Source organism: Vombatus ursinus, unplaced genomic scaffold (assembly GCF_900497805.2).
Source record: "Vombatus ursinus unplaced genomic scaffold, bare-nosed wombat genome assembly UNPS02010822.1, whole genome shotgun sequence".
NCBI classification, from domain to species: domain Eukaryota; kingdom Metazoa; phylum Chordata; class Mammalia; order Diprotodontia; family Vombatidae; genus Vombatus; species Vombatus ursinus.
In genome coordinates, this window is record NW_020950600.1 from 5,668,187 (window position 1) to 5,687,768 (window position 19,582).

A 19,582-nucleotide genomic window follows, 5' to 3' on the forward strand; every position below is an offset into this window, starting at 1 on the left:
GGTGGCTACTGTTTCAGTGTTATCTTTGTACCCCCAATCACTCAATAAGCATTATTCAAATGCATATTAAGTGCTAGGTATTATCCTGAGTACTAGCCATACCAAGATAGATGAAAACATTTTCTCCTTAAGGAGGTTACATTCTAATTGGAGAGAAACCATGCACGCATTATTTGCATGAGATATATAATCAGACTACCAAAAGAGTAGAGAAAATAATAACGAAATTCTTCTAGAGGAATAAAAAGTCAAGAGAAATAATGAAAAAAAAGAGAGAGAGAGGGAAGTATACCTAGCAGTATCACAGCCCAAACTAAATGCTACACAGCAGTAACCATTTAGTGGTTAAGAAATAGTGGTCGGTGAAATAGATTAGGTACCTAACATAGAGGAGCAAATTATTATAATAGCATAGTGTTTGTTAAACTTGAAGACCCTAGCTATAAGGAGGACTTCATTATTTACAAACAAACAAGCAAAAAAAAAATACTACAAAGCCATCTGGCAAGAACTAGGTGTAAACCATCATTTTACACCAAATATCAAGGTAACCTCCATGTGGATGATACATGACATTGCTGTGAAGGGTGATACCATCATCATATTAGAGGAGCAAGGAAGCGATTGTCTTTGAGAGTCATGAACAGAGGAAGAGTTCAAGACCAAGGAAAGGTTAGCGATGATTGCAGAAGGTAAGATGGACAATTTTGATAGAATTACTTAGTTTTGCAAAAACAAAATCAATGCAGCTAAAATTAGGAGAGAAGCAGGTAAATTGGGGTGGGGGGGTGTGCATTTTGCAGGAAGTTTTCCTGATAAAAGTCTCATTTCTAAGATTTGCAAGGAATTGATTCAAATTTACTAGGAGTAAAAGTCATTCCCCATTTTGATAAATGTGCAAAAGATAAGAAAAGGAATTTTTCAGAGAAAGAAATACAAGCTATCAAGAGCCATGTGAAAAATATGCTAAGTCATTAATAATAAGAGAAATGCAAATGACACAATTCTGGTGTTCCACCTCATACTAATCAGATTGGTTGATAAAAGTCGATAAAAAAGGGCGGGGGAGGGGGAGAATGACAAATGCTGAAGGTGGCTGGTGCACTAGGGAGCTGCTGGTCAAGCAGTGAATTAATTCAGCCATTCTGGAAAGTAATTTGCAACTCTGCCCATAAAGTTATTAAGTGGTGCATGTTCTTTTGCCCAGTGATTGCATTACTAGGCCTATATCCCAAAAAGATCAAAGAAAGAAGAGGACTTATCCATACAACCTATTTGACACCATATTTGTGCTATCAAAGAACTGGAAATTAAGGGAGTGCCCATCCGTTGGAGAATGGCTAAAGAAGTTATGGTGTGTGAATGAAATGGAATACTATAGTGCTGTAAGAAATGATGTAAGGGACATTTTTAGAGCAACCTGTGTTGATTTGTATAAACTGATGCAGAGGGAAGTGAGCAAAACCAGGAGAACAATTTATGTAATAATAACAATATTACAGAAATGATCAACACTTAAAAGATTTAAGAACTTTGATTAGAACAATGACCCTGCACGATTTCATTGGTCTGAAGATGAATGTCATCTGCCTCCTATTAGAGAGGTGAGGCTGTGGTCTCAGGATACAGAATCAAAATGGTAAAAAATTTTCTGCACATAGCCACTGTGGGAATTTGTTTTCCTTCACTATGCATGTTTGTTTCAAGGGTTTGTTTTGATTTGGTTTTTGAGGAAAATGTGAGGGAGGGAGAATTGGGAATGAGAGAAAATAGATTTTTGTTAACTGAAAAAAAAAACCCCAAATTAATTCATAATAAATAGATTGATGAATTAAAATATTTCTGCCCTCCTCCCGACCTCCCCCAAAGACATAAATGAAAAGTAAACTCAGAGGGAGGACTGGAGGGAGAGAAGACCAGGGTTGGCCTGCTGTAGAAGGTAGGATTTGAGCTGAGTCTTAAAGGAAGTCCAGGAAAGTTTGGAGGTGGAGGTAAGGGGGTGAGAAGCGATTCAGGTGTGGGGACAGTCTGAATCTAAACTCTGAGACTTCAAATTTCAGTGAACTATGTGCAGATAAAGGAAGAATATAACACAGGAGTATATCAATATAAAGGAACCTTTGAGATCACCTAATTCACCTCCTTCATAGGAGAACAAAGTGAACTGCAGGGTGGGATTTGCCCAAAGCATAGCCCTGAGTTGGGATTTTTGTGCCCCAAACCATGCTCTGGGTATAGTGTCCCTCAGTTGAAAGGGAAGTGGGATTAGGATGCCACCATGGTAGGGAGGCAGAGAGCTGAGGCTCCCCTGAGAGGTGGGGGAAGCATCATGGGATGGAGGAAAGTGCTCACCCCATCTGCCATCTGGTACTTTCCTATTTTAGCTAATTATTCTTTTAACTAGGTGTTAAGTTTTATTTTCCTGTGCTGTCGAAGGCCTGAGAATGCTGTCTGCTGCCTCTAAATTTGGCACTCTCTTAATTCTGCCCCTCGGGACAAAGCCCCTGTCACCCTGCCCTAGCTAGGGCTCTGGCCCAAGGTCACATGGATGCTAAGTGGTGCACTTGGGATTTGCACCCAGAACCCAGTTTCATCTTCCTTCTGCTGCATCCTTCTACTTTTGTCAAACATTTCTTTGCAGCTGTTCTGACTGGTCTCTGGGATTCCTTATAGGGCTAGATCAGTGATCCTAATGGATTTCTACCCCAAGTCCTCTGACCCCCATCTCCGTCAGCCCTCCACCCATTGTGCCGAAGCTTCATCTCCACGTCATGTTGTGTTTTCCCTTCATAGACCATAAAGCTGTCCATGAAGACAGAGGTATTATTCTTTAGCACCGAGGGCCAGGTGAATGCATCAAGTGAGCTGTGAATGATGGACTGTGAATGTGGAGATCCTGTGTTGGTCTGAATGAAGGGAGTTCTCATGCGCAGCAAGGCCTCTCAGGAAATGAAATCAGGCTGCATTTACAGTTTTGCTTTGGAAAGAGCCCAGTTTGTAGGTTAAACATGATAAACCCATTTCTGAAACAGGGGGAATCATTTAGTCTAGTGCGACTGAAAGGTCATTGTTGGGTTTATACGTGCAAGATCACTGACCACCCTTCTTTGCCTTCAATTTGCTTTCACTCCTGTCTAGTATTCAAAGCCTTCGATGTGTATAGTAGGGCAGTAAGGTGGCGCCATAGTGCATAGGCCCCTTGACCTGAACTTGAGAAGACTTAATCTTCATGAGTTCAAATCTGTCCTCAGACACTTACTAGCTGTGTGACCCTGGGCAAGTCATTTCAACCTTTTTGCCTCAGTTTCTTCATCTGTAAAATAAGCTGCAGAAGGAAATGTTAACCCACTCCAATATCATTGCCAAGAAAACCCCAAAATACGGTCATGAAGAGTTGGACAGGACTGAAGCAACTGAACAACATTTATAGTGGTACTATACCAGGTATTAGAAATTTTAAGAAAACAAAACAAAAACCCTACTCTACTTGCCTTTAAGAGCCGCGGTTTTTAGGAAGCAAGTGCCACATAAGCATGGGAAATTATTGTTACTGTTATCATGATATTCTCCCCATCTCTAGTTGTCCTATCACAGCTTTACTCGGAGTATTAAGAAACCCTTGGCTGCAAAGATGAGAATTACTTCAGGGTCTGCTTGTGTATTAGGAAATGGACCCAGATTCAAATCCTACCTTTCTAGTGTCAGTTTCCTTGTGTCCAAAGAGACATCTGTTCTCACTGATCCTTCAAGGTCTAAATCTACGATCATATCATAAGACTTTTGCAAGGAACCCTTCCATCTCATTTTAGCAAGCCATGTTGCTTTGAATATGGTGGACCATAGCATATCAGTACCTTACTCCACCAAACTCGTGTGTAGGAAATCTGTTAATTTTTCCCTTTTGATTCTCTCCAGGCAAATAATACTCTAATCTTCACTTCCTGACAGCTTTTTCTAAGGTTTTTCCCAATTCTTTCTCTGTCTCTGTCTCTCTCTCTCTCACCCTCTCTTTCTCTTACTGTCTGTCTTTCTGTCTCTGTTTGTCTCTCTCACTCTGTCTTTGTCTGTCTCTCACCAGAGGGCGAGCTGGAGGAAGAGAAGGGTGTTAAGCCTGATTTTCCTCCTCATCTCCCATAGGTTACTACTAGGATTCACAACGAAGAGGCATTTCCAGAGGTAGTGCATCCAATCAGTCATTACAAGAGCCCGGAGAACCTGGTGCGAGACCTCAAAACTACAAATAGAAGATGTAGGCAGAGCACCTGGAGTGGGTGGGGGCTGGGTATCTATGGCAGAATCTCCTTTCTCCTTCAGGAGGGTCTGCTAGCCAGACCTGTAGCTGGGCCAAGGTTTCCCTTCTGCTAGACCTCAGTCCATTGCTGGTCCATCCAGCCTCAGGTAGAAAGCTTCTGGAGATGGTGACTTACTATTGTTAGGCAAATTTTCCTGACATTGAACCAAAATCATCAGCTTCTACTTACTTCTGTCCTGTAAAACCAAGTACAACAGGCACCCAAGAACTCCATCCCCTTCATTATAGAGGTGGCCCCAAGAGGTTGTGACTTCTTCAGCGTCACTTAGCTAGCAGGTGGCTGAGCTTGGATTCAAAACCAGGTCTTTCTGTTCCACATCAGTCTATCAACCTTCTCTTCTTCAGCCTGAGTATCCCCAGTTCCTTCAGTGGGCTGCCTCAGTCCTTTTCTGGATGTCCTCCAGTTTGTCAGTATATATTAACAAATGTGGCATCGAGAACAGGACATAATATTCCAGCTGTGTTTTGACCAGGGTGACCTCCCCTGCTTGGGACACTGTGCTTTTATTAATCCAGCCTGAAGATTGTAATAGCTTTTTTGGCTACCATGTTGCAAAGACCCATTTTGAATTTGACATAAATTAAAATTAAAATTCCCAGTTGTTTTTCAAAAAGACTGTGATCCGACTGCACCTCCCCCTACCTCCTTTCCATCTGTACATTTTGAAGCTTATTTCTTGAACCCAAGCACAGATTTTTTATGTTTATCCCATGAGTAAATAGGGAGCTGCCCTTCAGAGTCAGAGGGACCTGGATTCAAGTCCTGACTCTGATTTAGGCTGGTTGCTCTGTGGTCCTGAATGATCTCAGTGCCCCTGAGGCAGCGCTCTTGAGTGTATGAGATGGGGAGAAGTGGCCAATCTGTATTGGTGGAGGGAGTTTTCTCATTGGGAGTTAGTTGCCTACAGCAATGGAGTTATAGTCTGGATTCCCCCTACCTCAACCCACCTAAAATGGACCTTATTAAATTCTACCCTTTGTTCTAAACTGTACATAACTTTTTTAAAATTTTATTTCCTAACTCTTGGCTAGAGTGTTCACTGACTTTGTGGCATCTGACTTTGGGAAGTCATTCTGTCTATGACTTCTGCTTTTATCCAAGTCATAGACAATTATTTGCACCAGAATTGAGTCTTGGGTGTACTTAAAAGGCCAGCGCTTTTTCCATTCAAAGGGATTAGAAACAGCCGCAATTCAATGCTACTGGTATTTGATACTCACTACAAGCCAGGCTGTATTTCGGAGTTCTGGGGATTTAAAAATGAAACAAAACAAAATGGTTCCTGCCCTGGAGAAACGTACAGGCAATCAATAAGCATTATCATTCTTTGATCATTTTTAAATATCACCATAGCTTCCCCTATTATCCCTCACCCTTTCTAAGAGCTGTTCCATTTAATAAATAGTATTCTTAAAGACACACACAAAAAAAGGTGGTTTAACTGATCAATACATGGAAAACTTCTAAAAATGTGTTCAATGTACAATACTTGTGAACCACCCCCATCTCTCCCAAGGAGTGGGGCAAGAATGTCTTCTGTCTCATCTTTGAAGTCGTTATGCTCAATCTTTAGAAGTTGGCAATATTTACTTATATTTTTTTTTGGTGTTTTTTCTTTAGTTTACGTTGTTGGAGTTGTGTATATTTTGACAAGCATCTATTAAGTGGCAGCCCATAGTTATTATAATAACAACTGATATCTAAATAATGTTGTGAGATTATAATCATAAATGTTTTTTGATTGCTTGAATATAAAATATTCACAAAAAATACAACTCATTGATCAAAACAAGCATGTATTAAGCACCTAGGATGTACCAGGCACTGTGTTTTGTGCTAAGGATGCCGACAGGATGAATAAAACAATGCTTACTCTTCATGGGTAAGATTATTGGAAGGGCCAGTGAGCAGTAAGGGCTGGGAGAATTCTGGAGTGAGGCGCTTGAGCTGAGCCTCAGTGGAAGGTAGAAGATGTTCCCATTTCCAGGGATGCAAAGTCTTGGAGGCTGGAGATGAATGCTGAATTGATGCAATAGAATGTAGGCTCAGTTGGATGGAAAGAGGGATAGGCTCTGGAACTATGGTCCTCTTGCCACACCTAGTCCCTCCAATTTAATGGATCCTAGCCATGGGGATTTTGACCTGCTGAGCTTGAGTAGTAAAGGTGGCCTCTGTTTCTCAAATTTCTCCCACTGCCTGCATTTCCTGGTTGAGGAAATTCCCCTCAAACTGACCATGGTGCCTTTTCCTGTTGGATTTATCAGTCTTGTCTTTACTAGTCCATGGCCATGCTATGGCTTCCCTGGCATATTATAAAATCTCTGTGGGAGGGGGATATTTTGTTTTTGTTATTGTATTTCCGGAACCTAGGACACACAGTAGGTGTTAATAAATGCTGAATGGAATTTTTGTTGTGCCTTAGGTATAATGTCCATGGGTTTGAATCCTATCCCAGGTATCCACAAAGCTATGTGTACATGTGAGAAGGTCACTTAATTTCACTGTGCCTCAGTTTCTTCATCTGTGAAATAAGGATTTAAAAATACCTTTTCTTACATGTCATTCAAAGGGGTTTTGCAAACTTTACTGAGTTACTTAATGTTATCTATTGTTTTGATTTATTATATTTATTGTTTATTTGTTTGGCCTGCCTCTGGAGGTAGTGGGCTCTTCAGGCAATACACTTAGATCCCTTGTCCTGGTGGATTGTTGAAGGGATTCTTTTACAGTGATGGGTTGGGCAACATGCCATCAATTTTAAGGGGAGAGTACATTTATACTATGTGCTAAACTCTGTGGTAAGTACTTTGCAAATATTATGTTTTATTCCTCACAACAACCTTGTGGAGTAGATGTTGTTATTATCCCCATTTTATAGTTGTTTCAACCAAGGCAGACAGAAATCAAGTGACTTGCTAAGTATCACACAATTAATAATTGTCTAGGCTGGTTTTGAACTGGCGTCTTCCTGACTCCAAGCCCAGTGCTCTGTGCACTATGGTACCACCTAGCTACCTATATGGGTGTTAGACGGTAAGCGAGCACCTTCAGAGTGGGAACCCTGTCTCACCTCAGCTTTTTAGTTCCTCCCATATCCCACACAAAATTATGTACAGAGTACATGATTAATAAACGTCTATTGTCCATTGACAAAGCAATAGCAGTAATGTTGTCTGGAGCCATCTAAGCCTTGATGTTTCTGATGTCATCTGATAGGATAAGCCAAGCAGTGGTTGATACCTGGATAGGTGACCACTTGGGAATGCCAGTAGGTTTTGAGATAGGGCACTGAACGTGGAGTCAGGAAAACATGGGTTCAGATCCCTGTGTCAGACCATTAGAACAGGTATAGGTCACTTAACACTTTTATACCTCCATTTCCTCATCTGTAAATGAGGGCTTTTACCTCTGACCCTAGTTCCCTTCCAGATCTAAATAATGCATGTATGAATTCACATTTCTATAGGGCTGCAGAGTTTGCTAATGAACCACTCTGGAAAGTGCTGTGTGTGTCTGCTACTGCTGCCCACGCAGAGCCTGTGGTTTGGTTAATGTGGGTTTCTGCTGTTTGGGCTGCCCACTTCCATGTGACTTTTCCAGTGCTAGGCAAAGTTGATGGGCCAGGGAGAAAGTCATTGTTTCTGGATTTTAGTCAATAGCAGCAAATGCTCCTTAAATCAGCTTTTTACCAAATCTCAGAGGTGGAAAGGATCTCAGATGCCATGTCAGTGATCCCCACTACAATTTGTCCGGAGTGAACAGCTGGCCTCTATTTGAAGACCCAGTGAATGGGACCCTACCACCCACCCCTACCATGACTGAGCACTGCCCTTATGGGTAATAACTCTGGATGTAAGAGAAAATTCCCAGTTGGGGGTCTTCATAATCTCCATCCATACTTCCTAGTTCTGCGCTCTGGGCCCAAGAAGGACGAAGCTAATTCATTTCTTCTTAGCCTAAGTAAGGGGGTGTGATTCAAAGGGATGAGGAAGGGGTAATTTACTGTAGGTTAAAAGGATTCATAGACGGTTCAACTAGTCCAATCTGTTCATCTTGCAGATGAGGAAACTGAGGGAAAATGACTTGTCCAAAGCCACTCAGGTATTAAGGATCTTCAATATGCCTTCACTTCACAGAGAAGAGCCTTGATAGTGGTAAATACGTACCATAGACTGCTTTCATCCTTCTGTAGAGTCAGAATAGCTCGTTGATGTGTTTCTCTATGTCATTGGTGGGAATTCAGTGCCATCTCATCTAGTGTGGATATTATCCACGTCCTCCCATAAAACCTCCAAAAAGAGTCTACCCATTGGGCCGGGGGCATTCTTCTGAGTCTCTCGATATTAGATGTAGAATATAAGCTTCAAGATTGGCCCAATGGCTTCCTGGAGAGTGGGCATCAAAGTCCTTCATCTGACTTAGAGTAGCCATATGGCCCTGGGCAAGTCACGTCACCTTTGGCATACCCCAGGTAACTTTCTTGCTACAGGGGTGAGGGAATCTTTACAGCAGGGCTGTCAGCCAGGCTGTTTATGGCCCATAATACTCTCAAGTATGGCCTGAATCATATCAAAATGAAATTGGGAAATATTTAACAAAATAAGTTAAAGTACAATCAAACACAGATAATAGTATGTTTTAGAACTAAGTCGCTATGTAGCTGCAGAGGTCCTTAGTGTTCTGGTTTCTCTTTGAGTTTGACACCACTGCTATACACCAGTGAATTGTGTAGATTGAATACAGTAATTGTATTATTCTTTGGAATGAAACAAAAGATGATATTGCTAAGTAGTCTTTTTTTATTTAACTTGTTACAGTCTTTTGATTTTTAAATCACCTCCTCGTTTCCAAATATATCTCTTCCTCCTAGACAGAGAGCCATTCTTTGTAACAAAGATTAAAAAGAAAGAAAAAAAAAACAGATCAGAAACTTAACGATAGAAGCCAAGTCCAATAGTATGTTCAGTTTTTTGTTTCCATAACCCTCTAGTTCTTCAAGGAAGTGTACCCCAAGGACCTGTGACCTCTCCATATGGCTGATCCCCTTCCATACCTGTTGTCTCTCCCATTAGACTGGGAGCTCATCGAGGCCAGGACCATTCTATTTGCACCCCCAATGCTTTGTACATAGTAATATATGCTTGTATGTATGTATGTATGTATGTATATAAAAGCTTCAATATGTGCATTCATTCATTCCAGGGATGAAAATGAATTTTCTCTCATCAGGGTTGAGCCTCTTTCATTGTTATTTGTATATACTCTTCCCCCCCACCCGTTTTTTGTGTCTGTGAAAAGATTTGAGAAGGGGAGAGTTCATGGGTCGCTGGCTACCTGAGTGACACTTTTCCTCTCTAGGGCTCAGTTCTCTTGTCTTTAAATTGAAGTGGTTGGACTAGATGCACCTTTCCAGTTCCATACCTATCTACAATCCAGTGATTGTATTCAATCGAATTGAATTAAGGGGCAAGGTGGGGATGGGGGTGGGGGGGAGTGTTTGTCAAAAATGGGAGCCCGTGGTGATTCTGTGACTTGGTTTAGCTCAGTAATGTCCAGACAAGCCCATCTGTCTGCACATTAAACATGAGTCATGCCGGTGATGTTATTTCCTGTGCCGACATAGACAGAGACCTGGCATGTACCCTTCCTTCCTCCCCGTACCCCTCCAGATATCTTAGCACCCACAGCCTTGGTCACAACTCTCCTTGGGAAGAAAGTTGGGGAGAAGTATGGGGACAATAAGGAGAAGGGAGGCAGGGCTGTGGTCAGGAAGGTTGGGAGAAGTGGGGCCATTTCCCTCTGGCGAGTCAGAGGGTTGCTTTGAGACCTGACCAAGACCTTTAAACAAGATGAAACCTGCTTCTCTGCTCTCTGAATTCCTTATAGATTTAGGGATTTGTGCAACTGAGCTTGTCCAGACAACCAAAGGATCTAACAGCCCTTCCCAGGAAATGTCAGTATTAAAAAGATATGTTTTGGGTGGATTTCTGTCCACAGTCTCAGGTTCAGTGAAACCAGTGTTTATTAAGTGTGTGATAGGGACAAAATTTGGTACAAAGATTCAAATACAAAACTGACAAATAACCCTTGCCCACCCACAAGGACCTTATATTTTTCTGTTTTCTAGTAAAGGTTGGATGGTGACTTTGTGGGGTTTTATGAAGGGTATGGTTTGAATTAGATGGCCTTCAGGGTCCCTTCTATAATTTCAGCCCGTGGGCAAGAGCGAAAGGCTGTTTGACACTGTCAAGGACATCGTAGAGGAAAATGCTTAGCACATAGTTGGTATTTGATAAATGTTCGCTGAATTTGAATTTAGGTGTAGATTGATCTGGATGGACCATAACAAGATCATCGATTTAGAAGCTGGAAGGGACTGATGAGGCCACTGAGTCCAAATCTCTCATTTGTTTAAGGAAACTGAGGCTTAAGTGACTTGGCCAGGGTCACAGAGCCAGCAGGATTTGAACTCAGGTCTTTTTTTTTAATTATAAGCCAAGCCATTATATTATAAACCAAGGACTTGTGGTTGGGAAACATTGGTATCGTCAAAGAGCAATCTCCACAAGACATCGTTAACTCAGGGAAGATTTTTGAGCTCCCACTACTAATTGATTTGTGATGAGAGAGAATCCAGAGATTCTTCAATCTCGGATTCTAGATGGTACTTCCAGAGATAGCACAGCTGATGGACCAGACCTTGGAAATAGCTCCAGGAACATGGTCACTCCCATCTCCACACTGAGGTTTCTTAGAGACTTTGTATGAGAGTCTCAGTGTTCACCACGGACTCCGGTTGAGTTCCAGTTCTCCACCAATTCCCTATTTAAAGAGAAAGAAGTGGGTTTCGCAATTGCTGTGACCTAATTTTAGGCAGGTTACAGCCAAGGCTAGTCATTTGCTTATTTAAAAAACATACAGTTAAAATTTCCACATTAACAAACCCATAGTACTTTTCATTGCCTGTATGAAAGTCACTTTTAGGATAGGATTTTTTTTTTAAATCCCTAAAAACTAGCACAAAGCTTTTTATTGTGTGTGGTTTTCAGAAGTCTTTTCCCCCTAGATGTATTTATTTTATGGTGTTTTGAGACAGCAGAGTTAGAAATGCTTTCCCCTCCCACGGAAAGGAAACCTGTGACACCTAGGTGTGTGTATATATATACACATGGTTTTGGACATCCTCTCTTTCCTTCTTGTCACAGAAGCTAAGTTTGAATTCTGTGGGTTTTCGTTGGAAAGGATGTGAAGTTTAAGTTGCTTATAATTCAGGTTTAATTTTATCTTCAGCCTTTTTCCTGTGTGTGTGTGTGTGTGTGTGTGTGTGTGTGTGTGTGTGTGTGCATACACACATATATATATTTTTAACATCACCATTCAGGATAAAGGTTTGGTCAATTTCAGTTTGGAATATCCTTGAGGAAGAAATTGAAGCATGTGCAAGTTTCTGTTGTTAATTTCACTGGTGTGTGTGTAGGTGTGTGTGTGTGTGTGTGTGTGTGTGTTTAACTAGATATTGCATCTAAAATGTTGAAGTTTTTGTTACCTTAGAACAGCAGCAAAAACAATCACATAAGCTCACAGTACCATTTATGCTCCATTATGGGGGGAAATATTCTCTTTCTCCTGCCTTAGCCCAAAGGTAAGGAGAATGGAAAACCCAACCAATTACAGGGCCCACCAGATATGTAATTGGTCCTAAGTCTGGGATTTCCCCCCCACCCCCCACCCCCGCCTTGTCATGAGCTAACATCTCTCCTTTGTGTTGGAATACAGAAGTGCCTCAGCTGGGAGAAATGTTGTACGTTTCCTCCCTCCAGCCCCTCCCCAGTTGGCTTCGAGGGTAGGGTAGCAGGGCTTTTGACGGTGTCTTTCTCACCTGAGCTCCAGACAGCAAGCGGCCCTGGGAACTGTAACAAGATGATTATCATGTGAGAAAGAGAGAGAGAGAGAGAGGAGAGACAGAGAGTGGGGCAGACAGAAGGGAGAGGCCGGAGGTAGAAGCAGCTGTCATTCCAAGCTTTTCCTTGGCGATTCTCGAGAATGCTTTGGCATCCAGGATTTCGGCTGTTTTGATGCAAAGAAAAGCAGGGCTGTTCTAAGCCCGGGCTCGTGCATCCCGGGCTGTGTCCGCTATGTACTATGTTGCTGCTTTATACCTTTTTAATATCCTTTCTAGAATCAATCTACCGCCGAGGGGCCAGAAGATGGAGGAAGCTGTACCGAGTGAATGGGCATCTGTTTCAAGCCAAACGTTTTAACAGAGTGAGTACTGCTGCGGCCGGGAAAATGCTTTGGGGGCTGGGGTTGGCGGGGGGCCTGTGGGCTGGGGAGGAGGAGGGAGAAAGCTGGGGAGGGATTGATTGTGCCATCCTTCCGGGACCAAAAAACAACAAGAGAGAGGAATGGGGGAGAGAGATGGTTGCATGAGAAGCCAGGCTGTGTTGTATTCGGTGCATAATGATGAGAAAAGTCAGAAGTACTTGGGTTATTTACTGTCTTGGGTGGATCTGGATCGTAGAAGCGCTTTATTTTCTAGCTCATCTTGGGTTGTTTTCCCTATGTATGTGGGTGGTGTGTTTTGTTGTTGTTTTTTAATCCAGTGACATTCCATGTCAGGGATCCCCTCACCCCAGATCGTGATTGCTTCTAAAGACACTCGAAAGGATTTTAAAATATATTTGTCCACCATTTGTTTTTTCTTGTGGTCCATTTATTGGGGCTCTTGTAGCCCTGATTGCTTAAAATTCTTGCAGCTAGGGAACCATGCTGCTGCTAATGAGATAAATAATAGTGCCCTTGTATTTTTGCTAAGCGGGTAACTGGGCTATTCAGTGCGGTAAGGGTGTCTCAGGAACCCCACAGGAGCAGTCAACCTCATGGGTATGACTGAAATCCCAGCTGTGACCTAGTGTATTCTGCCACAGTTATGGAGGCTCATGTCCCAGCTCTCATTTTTAGTGGTACGTGAAGGCCAGGCAGGGATCGTCACCCCCGGTATACAGAGGAGTTCAAGCCATGGAACATCTCATATTCTCAGGCATATTGAGGTGGGTTATATTCTGCTCTGGGTTTATCATTTCTGCTGTGCATTTCATGGTTTTTATTGTTTTTCCTTTTTAAATCTTCTATGAATACAACAGATATAGAGCAGTCTGAAATGATGCCATTATTCAATTCAACTCAGATTGTAAGGGGCAGAATTCTTTAATGGATAAGATGGGGGATAGGACCCAGACCTGTGATTACATCGATAGAGAACCTCCAGATGACATAAGTTCCTCTACCAAAACAGGTGGCACCTTCCCTCCAACTAATAGTCTCAGAGAGTTTCCTCGAGTACTAAGAGGGTGGGTGACTTCTCTAAGGTCCAGCAATCAATATGTGTCCGAGTTAGCATTTTGAAATCAGGTATTCTGGGCTCCAAGTCCAGCGCTGTATCCCCCATACCAAAGAGCATGCTCTAAACCACAGAATGAGTAAGGCCTTGGTTCACATTCTTCCTCTGATACTTTAATAGCTCTGGGAACCCTTCACTTGTGAGTCTCAGTTTCCTCATTTGTAAAACGCAGATAATGATACCTATACCACCTGTCACAGGATTGTTTGAAGGCTCAAACAAAATAATAGAGATAACATACTTAGTAAACTTCAAAGCAACAGAAATATCTGTTGTTGTTTTTATGGAATCCATATATATATATACATAAATATAAATAAAAGTTATATATAAATATATATTAATATATATAAATATATAAAAATATATATTTTTTAGTACCAGGTGCAATGCTAGGCACCAGGGCTACAGAAATTAGAACATTTCTTGCCTTCAGGGTGCTTACATTTTACTAGGGTGCATATAACACATAAACAGCAAGCAAATAGAAAATTGTCTGAGAAGAGGAAACACTAACAAGTAGGGGAATGTTGGAAATCTTCCCAGAGGAAGTGGTACCTGGAATGAGCCATTTTCAAATAAGTAGGAAAATTCTATTGACTGAGCCAGAGATCCTCAGGGTTTTTGAATATTGAGACGGGTTGAAATCCTTTTGAATGCTCTGTGACATCCCAAATATCTGATGTGGAATGTGACTGGCTGTACTGCATGTGAGTCATGAATTGACAATATTGTTCACTCTCGGTACTGTTAATGTGCTTCTGGGGATGGTTAGGGTTGGCAGATGGACTTGGGTTCAGCTTCTAGTATTAGCGGCACCTTTCACCTGCTGCTGTGGGATTGATCATCCTAAAATATAGCCTTGAAAGGCAATGTGCTGTAGTGGCTTTGAAATCAGGAAAATCTGCATTTGAATCCTGCCTCATTCTGTGGGACACTGGACAACCACCCCATTATTGCTTACAGGACAGAAGGATGGAAAGAAGGAAGAAAAGAAAGATAGGAGGGAGGATGGGGAGGAAGAAAGGAAAGAAAGATAGGAGAGAAGGAAGGAGAGGATAGAGGAGCTATATGTAATATACAGTTGTAGAACCCTAAAAGTTTTCAGGTATTATTCTGTTCTTTACCTAAGCTGTGAGTCACATCCAATGGGCCCCATTCATTCTAGACTTAGCTGACTTTAAAGGTGAATTTCTGTGGGTATATTTTAAAGTCTGCCTGACGCAAAAAAACAAATTACTATTGTCAGCTGTTTGTAGCACTGCGTGTTCAAATGAAGCTTTTTTAAAAAATGTGCTGTAAAAATCTGCCTGTTTATCCTTCTCTGAACCTGGGCAGCCTGTCTCATTCCCGTATCTGTGGCCAGCCTGTAAATTCCTGCAGTCCACCCTTTCCAAATATCGGGAAACAGACAATGTAATCCTTGTTCATCTTCCCTCACTGAAATCTGTCTCCCTTGTCACTGATTGCTTGTTGGCTTGTAAAATAGAGAATACCCAGAGGGAATGACACGGATGGTCCCTTCACCTCTCGTTGCCTCAGTTTCCTCATCTTTTAAATGGGCAAGACAATAGCACTTGCCTGGCAACTCCAAGTCTGTGTGGGAAAGCTCTTTGCAGATCTTAAAGCACCACAGAAAGGCACATTTAGATATGGAGCTGGAAGAACTCTTAGCAAAGAGTTGCAGGAACAAGGGGTGTTGAGCATGGAGAAAAGAATACTTTTAGTGACTTTATCTGCAGGACCGTCATGTGGCACAAAGATGAGACTATTCAAGTCAATTAAGCAAGCATTTATTAATCGCCTGCTGTGTGCCAGGCACTGGGCTAAGCATTGGAGATACAAAGAAAGGCAAAAGACATCCCCTGCCCTCAAGGAGCTTATAGTCTAACGGAGGATGGATGTGAGCTTCATTATGTACAATCCAGATAGGCCCTAGATAAGTTGGAGATAATAATCTTGGAGGAAAGGCACATAGAGTAGAAATTGGGGCAACAGGAAAAGCTGAAAGAAGGTAAATTTCAGCCCAACATTAGGAAACGCTTGCCAACAATTAGAGCAATCCCAGTGTGGAAAGGCTACCTCCAGAGCAGGCGCCTTCCTCCTTAAGGAAAATATTTGAGCAAAGCCTTCAATGGTCACTTGGTGCTGGGTTCAGCTAGATGACATCACTTCCAACTCTGTAATTTTGTAATTCGATGAGATTATTTAGCCTGACCCCCTTATTTTGAAAATAAGCAAACTGAGGCACAGAGGGGGAAATGACTTGTCTAAGGTCACGCCAGGAGCATGTAACAGAGCCTGGTTTCCAACCTCCTTCATGAAGTCAGTCTGTCAGCAAGCATTTATTAAAGCTCTGTACCAGGAAGTATGGTGTATACTGGAGATACAAAGACAAAAGCCTGACCTCGGGAAGCTTCCACTCTACTGGGGGAGATAAGATATAACTATATAAATATGTTCATAATAAATAATTTTGATGAGAGACACTAGAAGCTGGGGGATCAGTAAAGGCTTCCCAGAGAAGGGGCATAAGATGAGCTTTGAAGGAAAAAATTAAAGGAAATTTCTCCATCTAACTAAGAGATAGAGGTGAGAAAGAAGTGCGTTCCAGGTGTGAATGGTCTGTCCAGTGTGGGGAGGGGAGGGAGAGATGGAAGAGGAGAGAGAGAAAGAAGGAAAGCGAAAGAAAGAGAGGAGGGGAACATTGTGTGAGAGGGATAGCTAGAAGTCTGATTTAAAGGCTTAAAGTGTGTGGAGAGTTTTCTGTAATAAGGCTGGAAAATAGAGACCAATTGTAAAGGGGCTTTCGATGTATTAATAGAAGGCAAGACAATGTGGTGAACACAGACTCACACTATCTGTGATTTTGGGCAAATCACTTTAAGTTTCCTGAGCCTCAGTTTCCTCATCTGAAAAATGAGAGGAGGGAGGTAGGGAGAGTGATTGATTGATTGAGAATCAGTTACAACTAGAAGGTAGCTCAGAAGCTGTCTAATCCCACAATTTACAGATGAGGAAACTGAGGGTCAGAGTCCAATAATGTTTCCCTTGCATCACACTGTATATTAATAGCATTTGAAGAGACGTATTCACGTCCTAGCAACAGAACCTGATGTTCCAAGCAATTGTACTGACCTGCTATACCTTTGGATGTATAATAATGAAGACCCATTAAGCTTATTACAGGATTCCAGACCTTTATACTTGGCTCCCATGGTAGGTGGCTAAAGAATAAAACATTGGCTTTCCAAGTGGTATGAGCAAAAGCTTTCTCTTTTTCAGCAGAGTGGGCGTGGTGTTGCAAAGGACTAGGATTCAAATACTGCTCCTGCTTCTTGCTACGTGTGTGACCTTGAACATATTCTTAAGCTCTCTGGGCCTCGGTTTACTCATTTGTAACACGAGAGAGATTGGACTGGTTGGCCTCTGAGGAACCTTCCAGGTCTTGATCAAGCTGACCTCCGGGAGTGTTCCATCCACATTGGATTAATTTTTTTTTCTTTCGTTAGAATTTCCAACCAAAGCTCCCATTAGAAATAAGTACCTTTTTTTTTTTTTAAACTACAGAATGAAAAAACAGAGCAGGTTACTCTGTGAAAAGCTCTGGCTCCATCTAAACTATTTATAATTGTTTTTAAAAAGCATATTTTTTTTTAAAAAAGTGTTATATATATAAAAATGATGTATATATATGTATACAGTTGTCCCTTCCACATCACAGGTGGTAGAAACATGGCACCCCCCATAATCTGGAAAATCCACGTATAGTTTTTTGGCCCTTCCTTCGTACCATTGAAGAAATTGTGTATATTTATGGTATTAAAAGATAAAATGTATTGATGTTATCCAATACCATACATATATTTTATGCATGTCTGAGTTTCTAAACTTTTCTTTGTTGTCTGCTGGCCTTCATGTCATCTGCAGCTTCTGCAAAGCTCCCCCCAAATTCTCATTTAATTTCTTATACGGACCCTTGATATATCAAAACTGTAATGGAAAAAGTCACACTGTGGAAGAGATAACTGTATGTATATCACTCAGTCTTCTCTCTATATCCCTCCCCCTGCCCCACGAACCATTCCTTCTAACACAGAATATAAAAAAGAGAAAAAAAGTGGTTTAGCAACAATTAGAACAAAGTCTGACCGTATCTCTGGTTTCCTACAGCCAACTTTCCTCACTTTTAGAAGGAAGCCAGGGAAGTTTGGGGTAGGGTGGGGGGGGACAAATGTAATCATTATAATTACACAGCATTTGATTTCTCCCGTTTTATTGTTGTTTACATTTCTAATTGTTGTAGCCTGTGTGCAAATTTACTTAACTTTGCATCAGTCCATGTAAATCTTCCCATACTTCCCTTAATTTTTCACACAATTTTCTCACAGTGCAGTGATGTTCCATGATGTTCATTTGCCACTGTCTAGTTAGTTCTTCTCCCATCTGTGGACATCTCTGTTGTTTCCAATTCTTTGTTACTTTAAAGCCACTAGGCTTTAAAAGATTTGGGGTTGGGGGTGGGGAAGGTAGGTTTCATTTTATCCATGACCTCCTTGTGTTATATGTCCGTGTGGAAGAGGCAGAAATATTGACTGTCGCGGGAAATTATTTTCAAAAGAAAGAATTAGAGGAGAATAGCACTTTTAGATCTCCAATTATACTATTTGTAGTAATCATGAAAAAAATAGAAATATAAATCAATGGGACAGACTAGAAAAAGAAGATCCAAGAAATAATTGAATTCAGTGTTCAATAAACTCTGAAACGTAAATTACTTAGGAAAGAAATCCCTGTTTGACAAGAATTGCTAGGAAAATGAGAAAGCTTTCTAGAGGATACCAACATCTATCACTGTACATCACAACAGACTCTAGATGGGGGTGACCCAAATGCAAGGAGAAAAAATCAAGATAACCTCTGACCTCAAAGAGCTGACATTCTTTTGGAGGAAATAAATGATATGCAGGTAAAGAAATATCCGATAATGGGGAAGGCAGTAGCAAATGGCGAATTAGGGCAGACCTCAGGACTGGCCTGGTGCTGGAGCTGGGCTTTGAAGGGAATTCGGGATTCTTCAAGGGGAGGTGAGGATGAACGCATTACGGCCATGGGTCACAGCCTCTGTGGAGCAATGAAGCCAGCCAAGGAACGCCGAATACAAAGACAAGTAGGCCAGCCTTCCTGGCATTTAAAGTACCTGAAAGGGAGTAATATGACCTCCTTTGAAGGACCCAAGAAATGTATGGCCTAATCATCTGCTTTTTTCCCTTTGTTTCTTGCTTAATGAGCATCTGACTCAAAAACTTTATTTTTTTCTGTGCTCGGTTTTTTACTTACCTGATATTTTGGGGCTTTTTGTTGATCACAGTTCTTTTCTCATGTTAATTATGGGAGCTTCTAAGAAAATGCCCCCTTTCCCCTGAGCAGGAGGCCCCAGCAGCTCCAGATTTGCTGTTTATAGAGATTTTTTTTGTGTGTGTGAGAGATCTGGCCAGGCCAGGGGCCTTTCTTAAAACCCCCGAGGAAAGGCTATTTCAACCTGGTGGAGCCTAAGCCAAAACCTTGCAAAGAGCTTGCACTGCAAAGAAGCAATTCTGAATACCAAGAGGGGGACTGAGGAAATGCCAAGTTCACTAACACCTGCTCACTTTGCCCCAGTAGAAAGCAACTCTTTGGAATTCTGGGGACTCTTTCTTTGATCACAAGAGATGCTGTTGTAACTTCTGTGGGAGTCAGTGAATCCCAAAATGTGATTTCAGACACGCGCATATACACTACACACATCTACATTACACGCAAATATACGTAGACATATATATCACACACACACACACACACACACACACACACACACACACACACACAC

General features: G+C 41.6%; 1 protein-coding gene across 1 annotated transcript in view; it reads left to right on the forward strand.

The window, feature by feature from the left end:
* The window catches only part of PRKCZ (protein kinase C zeta), a 243,018-nt gene that overhangs the window by 148,386 nt on the left and 75,050 nt on the right, over positions 1-19,582 (forward strand). The window contains exon 6 of the mRNA XM_027855466.1: positions 12,493-12,578. Coding sequence (XP_027711267.1) covers positions 12,493-12,578 — 86 coding nt within the window. The remainder of the gene's footprint in view (positions 1-12,492; positions 12,579-19,582) is intronic.